The sequence below is a fragment of the Manis javanica genome, chromosome 17 (assembly GCF_040802235.1).
Source record: "Manis javanica isolate MJ-LG chromosome 17, MJ_LKY, whole genome shotgun sequence".
NCBI lineage: Eukaryota > Metazoa > Chordata > Mammalia > Pholidota > Manidae > Manis > Manis javanica.
This window is the reverse complement of record NC_133172.1, coordinates 14,393,628-14,414,231: the sequence shown is the minus strand read 5'-3', so window position 1 is coordinate 14,414,231 and position 20,604 is coordinate 14,393,628. Positions and strand designations below refer to the sequence as shown.

The following is a 20,604-nucleotide window of genomic DNA, read 5'->3' as shown; positions in this document are numbered from 1 at the left end:
AGGGGATGGCGGCAGGGACTGTGCTAACGTTTTTAATTGCCCAGGCACAAGCAACCCAGGAATATGAAGCTCTGCTAAAGAACTAGGTTGTGGCCAGGAGTTCAAGGGAATCAGCTTGGTTTGTGACAAGCGCCTTCATCCATTCCCCAAAAACTTGTTCAGCCCCCACTTTGTGTCAGGCACTGCTCAAGGTGCCCAGAATAGAGAGCCCTGGAAAACAAACAAACAAAAACAAAATGATCCTTCACAGAGCTTTTTACCAGAAAGGGGTGAAAGGTAAGTACAGATGGGGGAGGAATTCACCATGTGGTATGTACCATGTCAGACAACAGAAAATGAAAAAAATCAAGCAGAATGCAGGAGGGAGTTTGCATTAAATGAGGTGGCCTGAGAAAATGACATTCCAGCACAACCCTCACAGAAGTAAAGGAGAGAGCTCTGTGAAGACCTGAGCGGGGAGCATTCTGGGCAAAAGGAACAGTTAGTGCAAAAGAAAAACAAAGATAACTCCCTTTTGTTGAGCACTTACATGCCCCCCCACCCTGCCCCACTGTGGCTTTGCCATGGGGTAGTATTGAATGTCAAGGGCATACTGTGCTTTGCCTACATTTAAAATCAATAGTAACCTGCAGGGAATCAGAGAGGTTAAGAGACCTCCCAGGTCACAGAGCAAATAAGTGATAAGGGCAGAATTTTAACAAGTTTTGTCAGACTGCTAAACAACTATTCTCTCCAGCCTTTGTGTAGCTAGAGCTCCCAGCCCTGGAGGAGATGAATTTCTTGGAGAGAAGGTGCAAAACCCTTTTTGGACTTGACCCCCACCCTAACCTCTCCTTCCCCTCATTCATAATTCTAGAGAGAGGGTGGTGGAAAGAAGTCCTCAGTTGGGAAAACCTTTGAGCTTTGATACATAAAAATGTTTCAAAACCAAGAACAGGGACATGATTTCATCATCTATCAGTGCAAGGGTCAGTTTCTGTCAATTGCAGGGCCCCTGACTCTGAGGAGGACATATTGAATCAACAGTGAATTCTGAAACTTGACATATTACCTCAAAATCCTTAAATTCATACTTGTTTTTCTTAGATAGGAAGTTCATTCAAAAGGTAATTAAGAACATAGACTAGGGAGATAAAGGATCTGGGTTCAAACCTGGCTCTGACCTTCACTGGCTGAGTGATCTTGGGAAAGAGGTATGCAGTTAGCAACAAAAATTGCTAGCCCACAGATTTGGACAAATAAAAAAATACAATTGTTTGTGTATTTATGTGTGTGTAAGGGAATAATGCCATTATATAGATGAGGAAACTGAGGCTCAGAGAAAAGTGATTTCACCAGTTACACCATAATTAAGAGGCAGGATCAGAATTGAAACTCAACTCACCTGACTTACCTGGCTCAGTATTTTTTTACTGAACAGTGCACCTCAAAATGATCACAGGAGAAACAAATGCAATATTTCATTGCTGAATATAAATTAACACCACAAGACAGAGTAGCAAATATAAATAGGAATTTCACAAATAAAAGACGCATATAAGCAACAGTCCAAAAAACTACAATAACTTAAGGACTTTTAGTCCATTCACTACCAAAAGGAGGCCTCCTAGTGGGGAGAGCCAAAAGTCACAGCTTCAAAGAATCTCACAGCAGGCATTGAAGATTCAAATGTGGAAGAGCGGGGTTCTGGGGTCCCGGTAGGCAAAGAAGTAGAAACCGGTCCATGTTAGGCGGAGATAAACAACCAAGCCTGAGCTGGCAGTTTAGTCTACTGCCAGCCCCGCGGCTGGAAGCTCTGTGGGCAGTGCGGTCCCGGGGAAACACCACAGCTGTGGGGACTCGGTCCGGTCCTCGGGAAAAGTAACCGCACCTCTCGCACCAGCCAAGGAGGGTCGAGGAGCGGACAATCGCGGCAGAGTCCCAGCTTCAGCGTCCGCTGCTCAGAGACCCGCCTGGGCCAAGGGGGCGAACGAGCGCAGCGCTTCGGGTCGCAGCCCGACTGCGCCACCAGCCTCAGGTCCCACGGGAGCGGGCGCAGGAGGTCGAAGACGACGGTGGCCTCGCGGCACCGAGGCGAGTCCTGGAGCTTGCGAAGGAGGCGAGGCGGGCTGAGCCAGGACTTCCCTCGCGCCCAAACTCCCCTCCGGGCCCTGAGCGCTCCAAGCCTCGGCTCGCATCCCGGCGCAGCCGCCCTCGCTCCCGCCCGCGGTCGCACCGCTCTCCCGCCTGCCGCACTCGCAGCTCTCCGTGGCTTCGGACGCCTCCTGGGCGCCGGGGGGGCTCCTCGAGGAGCCTGGCCGGCCCAGCTCGAGCTGGAGCGGAGACACGAGGGAATGAACGAGGCCAAGGGCCGGGGCCGCCCTCTGACTCCGTCCTTGACCCTCCCAGCCGCCCTTGACTCTCCGCAGCCCGGACTGGGGGACACCGAGAGGACGCGAATGGGGTCGGGATGGCGTTGGGGGCTCCGCGGGACACATGCGAGTGGGGCGAGCGGAGGGGCCGGGGCGCGGGCGGCACTCACCCAGGCCGCCACGTCCCGCCCCGCGGCCGCCAGCAGCTCCAGGGTCGGGCCGGTGCCGGGAAACAGCTCGGGCCTCTGCAGGCTGCTCACTCAGCACGGCCAGGGCGTCGGCGATGGCCCGGGCCACCGGGCGCGGCCGCGCACACGACTGCGGGCACCGGGCGGGAGTGACACAGGGCCGGCCCCGGGCCCCTCTTTCCCGCCCCGCTCCCGGCCGCGGGCCCCACCGAGGGCCTCGGAGGGTCCCTCCTCGGGCGAAGGAACAGCTGCGCGGCCTTCGGCTCGGCGTCTATTCCCCCTGCGCGACAAGGGTCCTGCGCCTCCTGGCCAGGGCCCCTAAAACTCTGGCACGTCCGGACTTCCGGACTGGGAGGGCGACTGGCCCTTTCGCTTGTGCTGGTTGTGCCCCGAACCACTCAGCTCTCCCAAGGCGTGAGATGCACTCTGCGCTCCCCTTTCCCAGCGCTGCGCCCCGACGTGGAGCCCAGTCCGCCCATGGTAGCAACCGGGCTTCCCCGCGGGTCCCTGTTAAGCTTTCCGAACGTCAGCGCTGGCCGCGGGCCCGCTGGGCGGCCCGTCATTGTGCTGTGCGAGGACTTTACCCGCCTTGGGGGCAGTGCCAGCTATGACTGTGTCCTGAGCCTCAAGCCTGAACTAACTGCTCGTGCCTGGCCTCTGGATATCGGTCTTTTCTGTGTTGCTCTTCCTTTGCACTCTAGGAGCGAACTGGAAACAGCGTTTCCTTCTCTTCCAAGCTGGGCGCTGCAGAGGCACCCGGACCAGTGCCTCCCCTGGCCCAGTTCACCCTGCGGTCCCCAGAACTCTCTCTCCTTGTCACTACGTTGCTGTCCGCCTCTCCCTGTCTTTGTATCTCTCTTTCTCTGCCTGAATATTCCTCCTCCTGTCCTCTCTGTTTTTCCCTCATCTGGGGCATTGACGAATTCCCTCCAGGTTCCTTAGTCTGTTATTAAATATTTATTCTTTTACTAGTTACAAAAGTCATGGTAGTTTGCATCACAGACATGTTTTTCCATTAGAGCTAATACATCCTGTGCACACTCCATATGCTAGGCCCACTTCAAGCTCTTTTCTTGTATTTGTAGCTATGTTCTCCTCTGCAACACTGTGACACTGGTCCTCTTATTGGCTGATGTTTTATGGATGAGGAAACTGAGGCACAGAGAGCGTATGAGGCCTGCCCAAAGTCACACAGCTCGTAGATGTGGCTTCGAGGTTGGGTCCCAGGCTGTTTGGGGTATTGTACCATCCATCCACATACAGAGGAACTTAAGTATGCTTGGGGCACGTTCAGCCAAGCTTCCTCCATGAGATCACCTGTAGGTAATTAGAATGAAGTTCATTAATGAATACTGAGAATTACAGGCAAACAGGGACTTTTCAAATGTATGTCTTCCTCAGCATTAGTACAAGAACATTATTCTGTTTTCTGGTGTATGTTTTCCTTATTCAAAAGCATAGAAGTTTTCAGAAACATCAAAATGTTTGAAATGAAGAACTCTGAAAAACCATGAGAGAAATTCTGCTGAAGTATTAGAAGAGGGCACAGAGCGTCCCTGCAGCACACTTTGCAAGCTTCTGTTACCTGTCCCCCACCCTTCCCAGCATCCCCTAATCCACTTGGAGATCCATATAATTTGGGGAAGGTTGACTGGGGCTCCCATCCCTGGGGTGGGGTAGGTGATGTGGCTGCAGCCACTTACCTCCATCGTGTCCCTGGCCCAGTGACAGAGTTTATTGTGGGCATGTGACCTAAGCCTGTCCAGTCAGAATGAATCTCAGCCCTGGACAGCTGGGGGTGGGTGGCTGGGAGGCTGTCTTCTTCCTACCAGAGAAGAATGAAACATAAAGCTGAAGGAGTTTCTAGCATGCATCTTGGCATTGTAAGGGTACACAGCCTTCCCACCAGAGGAAGGGACACCTGAGACAGAAACAAAACAAAACAAAACAAAAGTGGGCAGCGAGTGATGTCTTACAGGATCAGACTTTACCTGAAGCCTCACCTTACCTCTGGACTTGTAAATCCTTAAATTCTCCATTGTTCAAGCCCGCTTCAGTTGGGTATTTGACTATTTGCCACCAAAGGCAATAACCACCTGATATGCACCATGGGGCTGAAATGAAACCGCATGTCTTCAAAGACCAAAGAAATAGAAGTAAAATCGGTAATGGGGGAAGGAGAGGAATGCTGTGGGATCAGACATAGGAAAGTACCAGATCCACAATTCTTGGCAATCTGTGATTAAACTCTGAGCACCACAATGCAGGTTCCTGGGCTCAAGATATGTACAGTAAAAAAATTACATTTGGTACTGCCATGTCCTTATCTCTGTTCCAATATAATAAGTAGCCCTATATAATGCTCACTGTGTACCAGACCCTATTCTAAATAACTGATACAAACATAGCTAATTTTCAAAAAATGATGCTACCAGGGATGTCCTAGCATTCCCTCCATTTTATAGATGGGAAAACTGAGGACAGTTGAATGAAAGAATTTATAACTCAGTTAGCAGCAGAAGCAGATTTGAACCTCTACGTCTCCCAGTTGCAAAGCTTGATCTCTAAGCCATAATTGACCCTGATATCTGGTTCAGTTTCCTTCTCTCTGTCACTGTTTTCATTTCATTCCATTTCTCTTCCCTTTTTCTGTGCCTCCCTCTGTTTTCTTGTCTCTTCTTCCTGTTTCTGTCTCTGCCTTTGTCTGACTCCATCTGTCTCTCACTCCTTTTTCTAACATGCAGGCCAGGATCTCTCTGTCTCAATCAATCTCCTTATTTCAGTTTAAAAGTGAAATATACTACTTCTTTTTCTGATAAAATTGGCAAGACAGTTCACTGGATCAAGCTTGAAAAATATAGAAATGGGAGCACCAATATATGTGAAACAAATACTAACAGAATTAAAGGAGGAAATAGAATGCAATGTATTCATTTTGGGAGACTTTAACACACCACTCACTCCAAAGGACAGATCCACCAGACAGAAAATAAGTAAGGACACAGAGGCACTGAACAACACACTAGAACAGATGGACCTAATAGACATCTATAGAACTCTACATCCAAAAGCAACAGGATACACATTCTTCTCAAGTGCACATGGAACATTCTCCAGAATAGACCAAATACTAGGCCACAAAAAGAACCTCAGTAAATTCCAAAAGATTGAAATCCTACCAGCCAACTTTTCAGACCACAAAGGTATAAAACTAGAAATAAATTGTACAAAGAAAGCAAAAAGGCTCACAAACACATGGAGGCTTAACAACCTTCTCCTAAATAATCAATGGATCAATGACCAAATTAAAATGGAGATCCAGCAATATATGGAAACAAATGACAACAATAACACAAAGCCCCAACTTCTGTGGGACGCAGCAAAAGCAGTCTTAAGAGGAAAGTATATAGCAATCCAGGCATATTTAAAGGAGGAAGAACAAACCCAAATGAATAGTCTAATGTCACAATTATTGAAATTGGAAAAAGAAGAACAAATGAGGCCTAAGGTCAGCAGACAGAGGGACATAATAAAAATCAGAGAAGAAATAAATAAAATTGAGAAGAATAAAACAATAGAAAAAATCAATGAAACCAAGAGCTGGTTCATCAAGAAAATAAACAAAATAGATAAGCCTCTAGCCAGACTTATTAAGAGAAAAAGAGAGTCAACACACATCAACAGAATTAGAAATGAGAAAGGAAAAATCACGATGGACCCCACAGAAATACAAAGAATTATTAGAGAATACTATGAAAATGTATATGCTAAGAAGCTGGAAAACCTAGGAGAAATGGACAACTTCTTAGAAAAATACAACCTTCCAAGACTGACCCAGAAAGAAACAGAAAATCTAAGCAGACCAATTACCAGCAATGAAATTGAATCGGTAATCAAAAAACTACCCAAGAACAAAACCCCCACGCCAGATGGATTTACCTCGGAATTTTATCAGACATACAGAGAAGACATAACACCCATTCTCCTTAAAGTTTTCCAAAAAATAGAAGAGAGAGAATACTCCCAAACTCATTCTATGAAGCCAACATCACCCTAATACCAAAACCAGGCAAAGACCCCACCAAAAAAGAAAACTACAGACCAATATCCCTGATGATCGTAGATGCAAAAATACTCAACAAAATATTAGCTGACCAAATTCAAAAATACATCAAGAGGATCATACACCATGACCAAGTGGGATTCATCCCAGGATGCAACGATGGTACAATATTCGAAAATCCATCAAAATCATCCACCACATCAACAAAAAGAAGGACAAAATCCACATGATCATCCCCATAGATGCTGAAAAAGCATTCGACAAAATTCAACATTCATTCATGATAAAAACTCTCAACAAAATGGGCATAGAGGGCAAGTACCTCAACATAATAAAGGCCATATATGATAAACCCACAGCTAAGATCATACTGAACAGCAAGAGGCTGAAAGCTTTTCCTCTGAGATCAGGAACAAGACAGGGATGCCCACTCTCCCCACTGTTATTCAACATGGTACTGGAGGTCCTAGCCACAGCAATCAGACAAAACAAAGAAATACAAGGAATCCAGATTGGTAAAGAAGAAGTCAAACTGTCACTATTTGCAGATGACATGATATTGTACACAAAAAACCCTAAAGACTCCACTACAAAACTACTAGAACTAATATCGGAATTCAGCAAAGTTGCAGAATACAAAATTAACACACAGAAATCTGTAGCTTTCCTATACACTAACAGTGAACTAATAGAAAGAGAAATCAGGAAAACAATTCCATTCACAATAGCATCAAAAAGAATAAAATACCTAGGAATAAACCTAACCAAGGAAGTGAAAGACCTATACCCTGAAAACTACAAAACACTCTTAAGAGAAATTAAAGAGGTCACTAACAAATGGAAACTCATCCCATGCTCCAGGCTAGGAAGAATTAATACATCAAAATGGCCATCCTGCCCAAAGCAATATACAGATTCGATGCAATCCCTATCAAATTACCAATAGCATTCTTCAATGAACTGGAACAAATAGTTCAAAAATTCATATGGAACCACCAAAGACCCCGAATAGCCAACGCAATCCTGAGAAGGAAGAATAAAGTAGGGGGGATCTCGCTCTCCAACTTTAAGCTCTACTACAAAGCCACAGTAATCAAGATAATTTGGTACTGGCACAAGAACAGAGACACAGACCAGTGGAACAGAATAGAGACTCCAGACATTAACCCAAACATATATGGCCAATTAATATTTGATAAAGGAGCCATGGACATACAATGGGGAAATGACAGTCTCTTCAACAGATGGTGCTGGCAAAACTGGACAGCTACATGTAAGAGAATGAAACTGGATCACTGTCTAACCCCATACACAAAAGTAAACTCCAAATGAATCAAAGACCTGAATGTAAGTCATGAAACCATAAAACTCTTAGAAAAAAACATAGGCAAAAATCTCATGGACATAAACATGAGTGACGTCTTCATGAACATATCTCCCTGGGTAAGGGAAACAAAGGCAAAAATGAACAAGTGGGACTATATTAAGTTAAAAAGCTTCTGTACAGCAAAGGACACCATCAATAGAACAAAAAGGTATCCTACAGTATGGGAGAACATATTCACAAATGACAGATCTGATAAAGGATTGACATCCAAAATAAAGAGCTCACACACCTCAACAAACAAAAAGCAAATAATCCAATTAAAAAATGGGCAGAGGAGCTGAATAGACAATTCTCTAAAGAAATCCAGATGGCCAATGGGCACATGAAAAGATGCTCCACATCGCTAATCATCAGAGAAATGCAAATTAAAACCACAATGAGATATCACCTCACACCAGTAAGGATCGCCATCATCCAAAAGACAAACAACAACAAATGTTGGCAAGGGTGTGGACAAAGGGGAACCCTCCTACAATGCTGGTGGGAATTAGTTCAACAATGTAAATTAGTTCAACTATCGTGGAAAGCAGTATGGAGGTTCCTCAGAATGCTCAAAATAGAAATACCATTTGACCCAGGAATTCCACTTCTAGGAATTTACCCTAAGAATGCAGGAGCCCAGTTTGAAAAAGACAGATGCACCCCTATGTTTATCACTGCACTGTTTACAATAGCCAAGAAATGGAAGCAACCTAAATGTCCATCAGTAGATGAATGGATAAAGAAGATGTGGTACATATACACAATGGAATATTACGCAGCCTACCATTCATAACAACATGGATGGAGCTAGAGGGTATTATGCTCAGTGAAATAAGCCAAGCGGAGAAGGACAAGTACCAAATGATTTCACTCATATGTGGAATATAAGAACAAAGGAAAACCGAAGGAACAAAACAGCAGCAGAATCACAGAACCCAAGAATGGACTAACAGTTACCAAAGGGAAAGGGACTGGGGAGGATGGGTGGGAAGGGAGGGATAAGGGCGGGGAAAAAGAAATGGGGCCTTATGATTAGCATGTATAGTGTGTGGGGGACATGGGGAGGGCTGTGCAACACAGAGAAGACAAGTAGTGATTTTACAGCATCTTACTACGCAGATGGACAGTGACTGTGAAGGGGTATGTGGGGGGGACTTGGTGGGGGGGAACCTAGTAAACATAATGTTCTTTCTGTAATCATAGATTAATGATACCAAAAAGAAAAAATATATATATATATATATAGAAATGCCTAGAGGAGGAAAAAACCTGTAACTTCACTACCTGCCTCTCTCCTTACACCAATTCTGGAACAATGTTTCCAGTGTTTGGAAATTTTATGTAGATTTATCTGTGCATATGTTTTCAGATTACCAAAGTAACACATTCATTGTAAAGATATAGCCAATACAAAAACATACAGTTTGGAGAGCAAAAGTGAGTCTTTAATCCCACTTCCTCTAGGTAATTCATTTTAATAGTTGGTTACAATCCCTCCCCCTTTTTTTCCTTTCTATGAGCAATTTCTCCCTAATTGGAACCAGGCTGTATGCAGTTTGGTAGTCTGCTTTTTATGTTTTACTATTATCTCTCATTTGCATTTCCCCACATCTTTAATTATACTGTTAGGGACCCAGCAGGAAACAGATGGTCCAATCAAATTAGGATAATTTGAGGTGAGTTTAATATCAGGAGTATTTACAAAAGGGATTGGATAGTGAAGGGAAAGGACAAGGATAGTGCAGTGCCTCTAGTGGGGGGGCCCTGGGGGAGGGTCTGTCATCCCAAGTCCTGAAGGAAGGGGACAGGGGAGGCAGTGGTTACCTAACTTGAGAAGGACAGAGTCATGTGTGCTGGTAGGGGAAATAGACAAGTTGTGTTGGCCCTACTCAGAGGAATAAATACTCTGACCTCTCAGAGAATAAATTACTCTTACCCTCCATAACCCCCTCTAGTATTTTGCTAGGCTCCCAGGTAGCTGCACCTAGCAGAGGCCAAAAGCTAGTCTCCTGGTACTCCAGACCAGGGTGGAGAAGTGGGAAGAGAGGACCTAAAGGGGCAATGGAAAACGTCTCATTTGTACCACTATTAAGGCTTTCATTCCAACAGGGGCATTGATGCTATTTCTAGTGTTTTGTTAAAGCCATGGTCCTCAAGGCAGTGGGGAGAGGAAGGCAGCAATTTTTCATTCTCTTAACAGAGAAGTTGATGTTTTAAATTTGAATGAAGTCCAACTCATCATTTTTTTTCTTTCATGGATAGTGCTTTCAGTGTATCTCAAAAGTCATCAACAAGCCCAAGTTCCCCTAGATTTTCTACTATGCTGTATTCTAGGAGTTTTATAGTTCTGCACTTTATGTTGATGTCTATGATATATTTTGAGTTAATCTGGGGGGAACATGTAAGGTCTGTGTAAGATCTATGACTAGATTTATATTTTGCACATGTAAACATCCAGTTTCAGTACCATATGTGAAAAAGACCACCCTTTCTCCATTGAATTGCCTTTGTTCCTTTCTTAAAGATTGGTTGACTATACATGTGTGGGTCTATTCTTGGGTTCTCTATTCTGTTCCATTGATTTATGTATTCTTTCATCAATACTACACTCCCTTGATTACTATAACTTCATAATAAGTCTTGAAGTCAAATAGTGTCAGCCCTCCAACTTTGTTCTTCCCTTAATATTGTGTTGGTTATTCTGGGTCTTTTCAATCCCTTATAAACTTTCAGTTTGTCAGTATCCACAAAATAACTTGATGGGATTTGATTAGACTGTATTGAATCTATAGATTAAGTTAGGAAGAACTAAAATCTTGACAAGACTGAGTCTTCCTATCTATATACATGGAGTATCTCCATTTTTAGATCATCTTTGATTTCTTTCATCAGAGTTTTGTGGTTTTCCTCACATATATGTTATCCCTTTTTTGTTAGATTTGTACTCAGTACTTCATTTTTGTGAGTGCTAATGTAAGTGGTAGTATTTTTAATTTCAAATTCAAATTGTTCATTGCTGTTATACAATAAAGCAACAGATTTTTTGTGTATTAACCTTGTATCTCACAATCTTGTTATAATTGCTTATTGGTTCAGAAATGTGTTTAAATGCTTAATATTAAATACACAGGACTATGAAGAAAACGGATTACATTGAAACAGTTATCAAAACATAAAAACACCTTTGTGATAAGTAATACATAAGCCTCTGTTAATGAATTAAGTAATAAGAATGTAGGAATAGGTTTAACAACTACTATACTCTTGAGGTAGTAATGAGCATAAATGATATTTCAAGATAGGTGCCACATCTATAATGTGTTATGAAAATATCTGTGGTTTCTTTTAGTGACAAAGTCACAGATTCTGCAAATACTACTGTGGTTTATTGCTTACATTCATTAGAGAAAGAAACACTAAGTTTCAGTTAGAGGTTAGTGAAGATAAAGATGCATCTTTTTCCCATGCAAGTTCATCCCCACTTGAATTCTATCATGGGGATGATTGATGCTAGACTTGCTAGACCTGCAGTTATATAGACTGAAGTAGATCTACAGGTATTGAAACGGAAAAATCTTCAAGGCATGTTATAGAATGAAAAAAGTTAATTGCTGAACAATACGCATGGTGTGACACTACTTGTGTTTAGAGGTACCCACACATGCAAAAGCAAGTCAGTGGAGAAAAACAGCCTTTTCAACATATGATGCTGGAGCAATTGGTTATCCATAGGCCAAAAATCAACTTTGACCTAAACCTCATACCAACTCAAAATGGATCATGGACTTAAATGTAAAATAAAAGCTATAAAACTTTTAGGAAAAAAAGCCTGGGGCTAGGCAAAGAGTTCTTAGACTTGACACCAAAAGCTCAATATGTAAAAGGAAATTAATAAGCCAGACTTGATAAAAAAAATTTGTTCTTTGAAAGATGATGTTTTAAGAGGATAGAAAGACAAACTAAAGAATTGGAGAAAATATTTGCAAGCCACTGTCTAACAAAGACTTGTATCCAGAATAGATAAAGAACTCTCAATATTCAACAGTAAAAAATTAAACAATCCAGTTGAGAAGTAGGCAAATGACATGCATAGATGTTTCACCTAAGAGGAAACACAGATGGGAAATAAGAGCATGAAAAGATGTTCAACATCATTAGCCATTAAGAGAAATGCAAATTAAAACCACAATGAGATATCATTACACAGCTATCAAAATGGCTAAAATAAAAAAATGGAGACAACACCAAATCCTGGGGAGGATATGGAGAAATTGATCATTCATCACTGGTGTGAAAGTAAAATGGTCCAGCCATTTTAAAAAATAGGGTTGGCTCCTCAAAAAACTAAAAATAGAAATACCATTTGACCCAGGAATTTCACTCCTAGGAATTTACCCTAAGAATGCAGCAGCCCAGTTTGAAAAAGACATATGCACCCCTATGTCCACTGCAGCACTATTTACAATAGCTAAGAAATGCAAGCAACCTAAGTGTCCATCAGTAGATGAATGGATAAAGATGTGGTACGTATACACAATGGAATATGATTCAGCCATAAGAAGAAAACAAATCCTACCATTTGCAACAACATGGATGGAGCTATAGGGTATTATGCTCAGTGAAATAAGCCAGGCATAAAAAAGACAAATACCAAATGATTTCACTCATTTGTGGAGTATAAGAACAAAGAAAAAACTAAACGAACAAAATAGCAGCGGACTCACAGAACCCAAGAATGGACTAACAGTTACCAAAGGGAAAGGGACTGAGGAGGATGGGTGGGAAGGGAGGGATAAGTGGGGGAAAAGAAAGGGGGCATTACGATTAGCAGGCATAATGTGGGGGAGCACGGGGAGGACTGTACAACACAGAGAAGACAAATAGTGATTCTATAGCATCTTACTATGCTAATGGACAGTGACTGTAATGGGGTATGTGGTGGGGACTTGATGATGGGGGGAGTCTAGTAACCATAATGTTGCTCATGTAATTGTAGATTAATGATACCAAAATAAAAATAAAAATTAATTAATTAAACATTTTTTAAATAAGGGAAAAATAGGGTTGGCAACTTCTTTAAAAACTGAACATGCAACTAACATATGACTTAGTGATTGCATACCTGGGCATTTTATCCCAGAGAAATGAAGACTTGGGTTCCCACAAAATCTTGCACATGAATGTTTAGAGCAGCTTTATTTGTAAGTCAGAAACTGGAAACAACCCAGATGTCCTTTAATAGGTGATAGTTTAACAACATCCATACCGTGGAATACCATTCAGCAATAAAGAGGAATCAAATCTTAATACACACAACAATCAGGGAAAACTCCAAGCAGTATGTCGAGTGAAAAAAGTCCATTCCCAAGGGTTATATAGTGTATGATTCCATTTGTACAACACTCTTGAAAGGACAGAATTATAAAAAATGAAGAGTAGATTAGTGGTTGCCGGAGGTGAAAGGAAAGGGAAGGGAGTGGGTGTGGCTATTGAAAGGACAATATGAGGAACCTATTTGGTGACGGAATGTTCTGTATCTTCACTGTATTCATGTCAGTATCCAGGCTCTGACATTGTACTGTAGTTTTGACAGATGTTACCATGGTGGGGAGTGGAGGGAAATGTGTCAAGCAAGCACAGGATCTCTGTATTATTTTTTACAACTGCATGTGATCTATGACTATGTGAAAATAAAAAGTTTAATTAGCACAGCCACACACAAACATTACATATTTCCTTGGGAATTTTTTGATGTATCACAACATAAAAAGTATAAAAAGGTATGCAAACATATGTCCCAAGTCAATTAATAGTGGGTTATCTCTGGGGAGAGCATGGGAACTGAAGGGATGGATGATCATTGCAATGTTGAATTTCATCAATAATATTTTAATTTCTTACAAGGAGAAGTAATTCTACCTGAGTAATTAAAAATTAAAACAAACTCATTGATCTGAGAGAAATGCTAGCTCATTGATTCCTTAATTCCTAGTAAGGTGAACAATTTTGGGGAGCTTTCTAAGAGTTAAGAGTATGTTGGTCTGACCTTTAGACCTGCTGATATGGCTGAGTAAAACCCTGGACTTGCTCTCGCCACTCTGCCACTGTGCTGGTGACTTCTATTGACCCCTCCAGATCCATTTTTGGCCATACTAGGCCCTCAGATACTGCATCTGTGAGCCCCCCTTGTCCTCTGACTTATGGTTGGGTTCAGCCAATGGGAGGCCCTGGCAGGGGATTGAAGTGAGGAGGCAAACAAGATTAGGTATTTATTCTCCATTCTCCTGGCTCCCTCCTGGCAAGGCTGAGGTCTGACAGGGATTGTGTTCCTTTAAGTAAAGCCACACTTGGTCTCCTCTCTCCTAGGATGGCAAGAGCTCCTCATGTTGCCAGTCCGTGGGTACATCACCGCTCCTTGTTTGTTCCCTTAACCCTGCCACTTTCTCCAGGTTAAACATTTGAGTAGGCCACCCGGCTTGACTATAAGTTGCATGTTTAGTTTTATATATTAAAAAAAACTGGCAACCAAACTTCCTTTCTAACCTGGGTCCGGCAGAATGGCTCCTGCAAGGATGGGGGTGGCGCAAAGAAGAAGGACTGTTCCACCATCAGCGAGGCCATGACCAGGGAGTACACCGTCAACATTCACAGGCTCATCCATGCAATGGGCTTTGGGAAGTGTGCCCCTTGGGCACTCGGAGAGATCTGGAAATTTGCCATGAAGGACATGGGAATTTCAGGTGTGCACATTGACAACAGGCTCAACAAAGCTGTCTGGGCCAAGGAAAAGGAAATGTCCCATACCGTATCTGTACACAGTTGTCCAGAGAAGGTAATGAGGATGAAGAGTCCCCAAACAAGGTCTATACATTGGTTTCACCTATCGCCACTTTGAAAAATCTACAGACAGTTCATGTGGATGAGAATTAATGGCTGACTGTCAAATAAAGTTATAGAATGGCAAAACGAAACAAAATAACTGCCAACCTGTTTGCACATGAATGTTTAGAGCAGCTTTATTTGTACCATTTTTACATTCCTACCAATCACACATGAGTGATCCAGTTTCTGGATCATTTTTGAGTTGCACTCACAAATCAGTTCTCCAGAGCTTTCTCATTATTGTTTCTTAAATTCTTAAAGCAGTTTTTATAATAAAGTAGAGATCTCAAACAGCGGGTCACAGGAAACTGTTCTATGAGGTCGGTATTTTTCTCAGTCTGGTCGGGCTGCACTAACAAAATACCGTACCTTATAAACAACAGAAATTTATTTCTTGCAGTTCTGGAGGGTGGGAAGTCCACAATCAAGGCTCCAGCATCCTTTCCCAGCGGCAAAGTTCTTGTCTGGTCCTTGCATGGTGGAAGGGAGCTAGGGAGCTCCATGGGGTTTCCTTTGCAAGAGGACTAATCCCATTCATGAGGGCTCCATCTCCTGACTGAATCATTCCTGAAGGCCCCACCTGCTAATATCATCTTGATATTATAATTCCAACACATAAACTTTGAGGAGACAAACATTCAGACAATAGCAGTATCGAATGTAATTTTGCACTGTACATATCTTGAGCCCAGGAACCTGCATTGTGGTGCTCAGAGTTTAATCACAGATTGCCAAGAATTGTGGATCTGGTACTTTCCTATGTCTGATCCCACAGCATTCCTCTCCTTCCCCCATTACCGATTTTACTTCTATTTCTTTGGTCTTTGAAGACATGCGGTTTCATTTCAGCCCCATGGTGCATATCAGGTGGTTATTGCCTTTGGTGGCAAATAGTCAAATACCCAACTGAAGCGGGCTTGAACAATGGAGAATTTAAGGATTTACAAGTCCAGAGGTAAGGTGAGGCTTCAGGTAAAGTCTGATCCTGTAAGACATCACTCGCTGCCCACTTTTGTTTTGTTTTGTTTTGTTTCTGTCTCAGGTGTCCCTTCCTCTGGTGGGAAGGCTGTGTACCCTTACAATGCCAAGATGCATGCTAGAAACTCCTTCAGCTTTATGTTTCATTCTTCTCTGGTAGGAAGAAGACAGCCTCCCAGCCACCCACCCCCAGCTGTCCAGGGCTGAGATTCATTCTGACTGGACAGGCTTAGGTCACATGCCCACAATAAACTCTGTCACTGGGCCAGGGACACGATGGAGGTAAGTGGCTGCAGCCACATCACCTACCCCACCCCAGGGATGGGAGCCCCAGTCAACCTTCCCCAAATTATATGGATCTCCAAGTGGATTAGGGGATGCTGGGAAGGGTGGGGGACAGGTAACAGAAGCTTGCAAAGTGTGCTGCAGGGACGCTCTGTGCCCTCTTCTAATACTTCAGCAGAATTTCTCTCATGGTTTTTCAGAGTTCTTCATTTCAAACATTTTGATGTTTCTGAAAACTTCTATGCTTTTGAATAAGGAAAACATACACCAGAAAACAGAATAATGTTCTTGTACTAATGCTGAGGAAGACATACATTTGAAAAGTCCCTGTTTGCCTGTAATTCTCAGTATTCATTAATGAACTTCATTCTAATTACCTACAGGTGATCTCATGGAGGAAGCTTGGCTGAACGTGCCCCAAGCATACTTAAGTTCCTCTGTATGTGGATGGATGGTACAATACCCCAAACAGCCTGGGACCCAACCTCGAAGCCACATCTACGAGCTGTGTGACTTTGGGCAGGCCTCATACGCTCTCTGTGCCTCAGTTTCCTCATCCATAAAACATCAGCCAATAAGAGGACCAGTGTCACAGTGTTGCAGAGGAGAACATAGCTACAAATACAAGAAAAGAGCTTGAAGTGGGCCTAGCATATGGAGTGTGCACAGGATGTATTAGCTCTAATGGAAAAACATGTCTGTGATGCAAACTACCATGACTTTTGTAACTAGTAAAAGAATAAATATTTAATAACAGACTAAGGAACCTGGAGGGAATTCGTCAATGCCCCAGATGAGGGAAAAACAGAGAGGACAGGAGGAGGAATATTCAGGCAGAGAAAGAGAGATACAAAGACAGGGAGAGGCAGACAGCAACGTAGTGACAAGGAGAGAGAGTTCTGGGGACCGCAGGGTGAACTGGGCCAGGGGAGGCACTGGTCCGGGTGCCTCTGTAGCGCCCAGCTTGGAAGAGAAGGAAACGCTGTTTCCAGTTCGCTCCTAGAGTGCAAAGGAAGAGCAACACAGAAAAGACCGATATCCAGAGGCCAGGCACGAGCAGTTAGTTCAGGCTTGAGGCTCAGGACACAGTCATAGCTGGCACTGCCCCCAAGGCGGGTAAAGTCCTCGCACAGCACAATGACGGGCCGCCCAGCGGGCCCGCGGCCAGCGCTGACGTTCGGAAAGCTTAACAGGGACCCGCGGGGAAGCCCGGTTGCTACCATGGGCGGACTGGGCTCCACGTCGGGGCGCAGCGCTGGGAAAGGGGAGCGCAGAGTGCATCTCACGCCTTGGGAGAGCTGAGTGGTTCGGGGCACAACCAGCACAAGCGAAAGGGCCAGTCGCCCTCCCAGTCCGGAAGTCCGGACGTGCCAGAGTTTCAGGGGCCCTGGCCAGGAGGCGCAGGACCCTTGTCGCGCAGGGGGAATAGACGCCGAGCCGAAGGCCGCGCAGCTGTTCCTTCGCCCGAGGAGGGACCCTCCGAGGCCCTCGGTGGGGCCCGCGGCCGGGAGCGGGGCGGGAAAGAGGGGCCCGGGGCCGGCCCTGTGTCACTCCCGCCCGGTGCCCGCAGTCGTGCGCGCGGCCGCGCCCGGTGGCCCGGGCCATCGCCGACGCCCTGGCCGTGCTGAGTGAGCAGCCTGCAGAGGCCCGAGCTGTTTCCCGGCACCGGCCCGACCCTGGAGCTGCTGGCGGCCGCGGGGCGGGACGTGGCGGCCTGGGTGAGTGCCGCCCGCGCCCCGGCCCCTCCGCTCGCCCCACTCGCATGTGTCCCGCGGAGCCCCCAGCGCCATCCCGACCCCATTCGCGTCCTCTCGGTGTCCCCCAGTCCGGGCTGCGGAGGGTCAAGGGCGGCTGGGAGGGTCAAGGACGGAGTCAGAGGGCGGCCCCGGCCCTTGGCCTCGTTCATTCCCTCGTGTCTCCGCTCCAGCTCGAGCTGGGCCGGCCAGGCTCCTCGAGGAGCCCCCCCGGCGCCCAGGAGGCGTCCGAAGCCACGGAGAGCTGCGAGTGCGGCAGGCGGGAGAGCGGTGCGACCGCGGGCGGGAGCGAGGGCGGCTGCGCCGGGATGCGAGCCGAGGCTTGGAGCGCTCAGGGCCCGGAGGGGAGTTTGGGCGCGAGGGAAGTCCTGGCTCAGCCCGCCTCGCCTCCTTCGCAAGCTCCAGGACTCGCCTCGGTGCCGCGAGGCCACCGTCGTCTTCGACCTCCTGCGCCCGCTCCCGTGGGACCTGAGGCTGGTGGCGCAGTCGGGCTGCGACCCGAAGCTCTGCGCTCGTTCGCCCCCTTGGCCCAGGCGGGTCTCTGAGCAGCGGACGCTGAAGCTGGGACTCTGCCGCGATTGTCCGCTCCTCGACCCTCCTTGGCTGGTGCGAGAGGTGCGGTTACTTTTCCCGAGGACCGGACCGAGTCCCCACAGCTGTGGTGTTTCCCCGGGACCGCACTGCCCACAGAGCTTCCAGGGTTGTCAGGGAAGACGCTTGAAACGTGGGTTAGCCCCATTCGACCATGAGCCATCTTACATCGTTGCGTTGGGTTCCCGGTCACCCTTATGGCTCACCCTTGATTTGAACCCTCTGCTTTGTGGGATTCTATGAATCTGACTTTTAGATCTTCCTACCTGAGCAGGTCTCATTCCTTGAGGGATTTGGGGTTCACAGATTTAAAGTTCCGTTTTTGTGATATTTTTGGATCCTGTTATTTATATTCCCTCTCATTTGTAAGCCCTGTGGTACCTGTGGTGTTATTCTTGGTTTCTCTTTGGTGTTAATTTATTGTCATTTATTAAATGGTGTTACACTTACTAGGGTGAGCAGTCATTTTGAGGCTGTATGAAGTGGAGGATCCCAACCTTGGACTTAGATCTGAATCTTGTATCCAGATGAGACATTTATCTGCTGCACTACTTTTGGTAATATACTTGCTTTTTCTGGCCTTTAGTTTTCTCCAACTGAAAATAACTTTGTGATACCTCTCTTTGAAAAGTTCATTTATTCATCCATCCAGCCATTCAGTCATCCATTTATTCTGCAGGGGTGGCATTTCCTCATTACCTATTATTTGCCAGGTACTGGGGATACAGAAACATAACCCCTGTTCTCACAGAGCTTCGGAATGAGGAAGGAGCTCATCACTGAAGTCAGAGGAACAGTGTGCTAACAGGCTAGTGTGCTGCAGTCCAAAGCGCCACAGAGGAGTGGCTGGGAGTGACGTTAGGTAGACAGGGACCAGGTCCCAATGCTGCCTGTGGGATCTTTAAAGCAGTTGGATTTTCCTGGAGGATACATAGGGAGTCCTTGCAGGGTTTTTGGCAAGGAAGTGACTGCTCCAATTTGTTTCTAAACGTTCAGGCCTCATAAAAGAAGATGAGGGAATATAAGTGTGAGATGATGGTGAGTTAGACTTCAATGGGGACAGATAAGATGATGATACATATTCCTCTCTTTTCTAGATTAGAAACAATATACGCAAGGCAATTAATATCTGACTGTTAGTAGAAGTATCTACAGTATATAATAAAGGAGACTGACTAAAGTGCTTAAACATGTGAACTCCGAGATCAGAAAGATCTTAGAATCCCAACTTCTGCTTAGTTAGTGTGTGACCTTGGACAAGTCACTTAAACTTTTGGTTTCCAATGAGTAACATAGCTACCCTTCCTAAATGGGTGGTTGTGTGAATTGAATTATGTTAAATTCTATCAAGTGGCAAGGCATAGTCCCTTGCACAAAGTAAGGACCCAACGTAAATCACTTGATCATCATTTTCTAAAAGCTCTAACATGTGAACTATCAGATAAATGAGGAAGCTCTATCCTAGGCCCTGTCTCTAAAATGAAGACACAGTTGGCCAGCCCATCAAAAATTTCTCATGCTGTTCTTTTCGGCAGAGCCCCGCCCCCACGTCATTCCCGGGTGAATCTTGAGTGACCTACACCAATCTTGGGATTCCCATTCCTCTTCCTAGGGATTAGTGTAGGCATGCCTACGTGACTGCATCAGCCAGGATGCCTGCAGCAGACCAGTGTCACAAGTCATCTAGGGTAAGGGATTTACTTAAGCAACAGTGTATAGATGTGGGGCATGGTTATGGGAAACCAGCAAGGGAAAGCACCACAGGCCCACCCAACAGCCAGAAGTCATTACCATTGCTAAACCAGGAAGGACATGGGAGTGGTTAGTCTCCTGACAAAGATTCTGGAACATCACTGCTGCCAGCCCAGAGCCCAGCAGGGGAGTAGACAGGAGAGTAAATATCCATCTGCCTTCTTTCCCTGCCTCTAACTTACTGCTAGCACCTCTCACTGACTAAACCCAGCTGGAAGACAGAAGGCAAGGGAGTCCCAACCAATGTAATCAGATTCCCAGGCCTAGGTCAGAGCAGAGAGTGAACCCAGGGGACAGAGAGGACATGCTTCAAGGTGATGCAATTCTGGCTGATGATGAGGGAAAATTGGTTTGGGGGGAGGTGGGTGCTCCAAGAAAGTTTCTCTGTTGT

General features: G+C 45.3%; 1 protein-coding gene and 2 pseudogenes across 1 annotated transcript; 2 read left to right on the top strand and 1 right to left on the bottom strand.

Annotated features, from left to right (window-relative positions):
- Nucleotides 1-1,447: 1,447 nt before the first annotated feature.
- On the bottom strand, nt 1,448-4,248 carry LOC140846971 (uncharacterized). Its single transcript, XM_073225591.1, is given in 3 exon segments — nt 1,448-2,611; nt 2,613-2,810; nt 4,243-4,248. Coding segments are annotated over 3 exon segments (1,047 nt in total). The 3' UTR covers nt 1,448-1,768.
- Nucleotides 4,249-14,486: 10,238 nt separating this feature from the next.
- LOC108394697 (large ribosomal subunit protein eL31-like) lies at nt 14,487-14,901 on the top strand (annotated as a pseudogene).
- An 876-nt stretch (nt 14,902-15,777) lies between these two features.
- Nucleotides 15,778-18,910, top strand: LOC118972982 (uncharacterized; annotated as a pseudogene).
- Nucleotides 18,911-20,604: the final 1,694 nt, after the last annotated feature.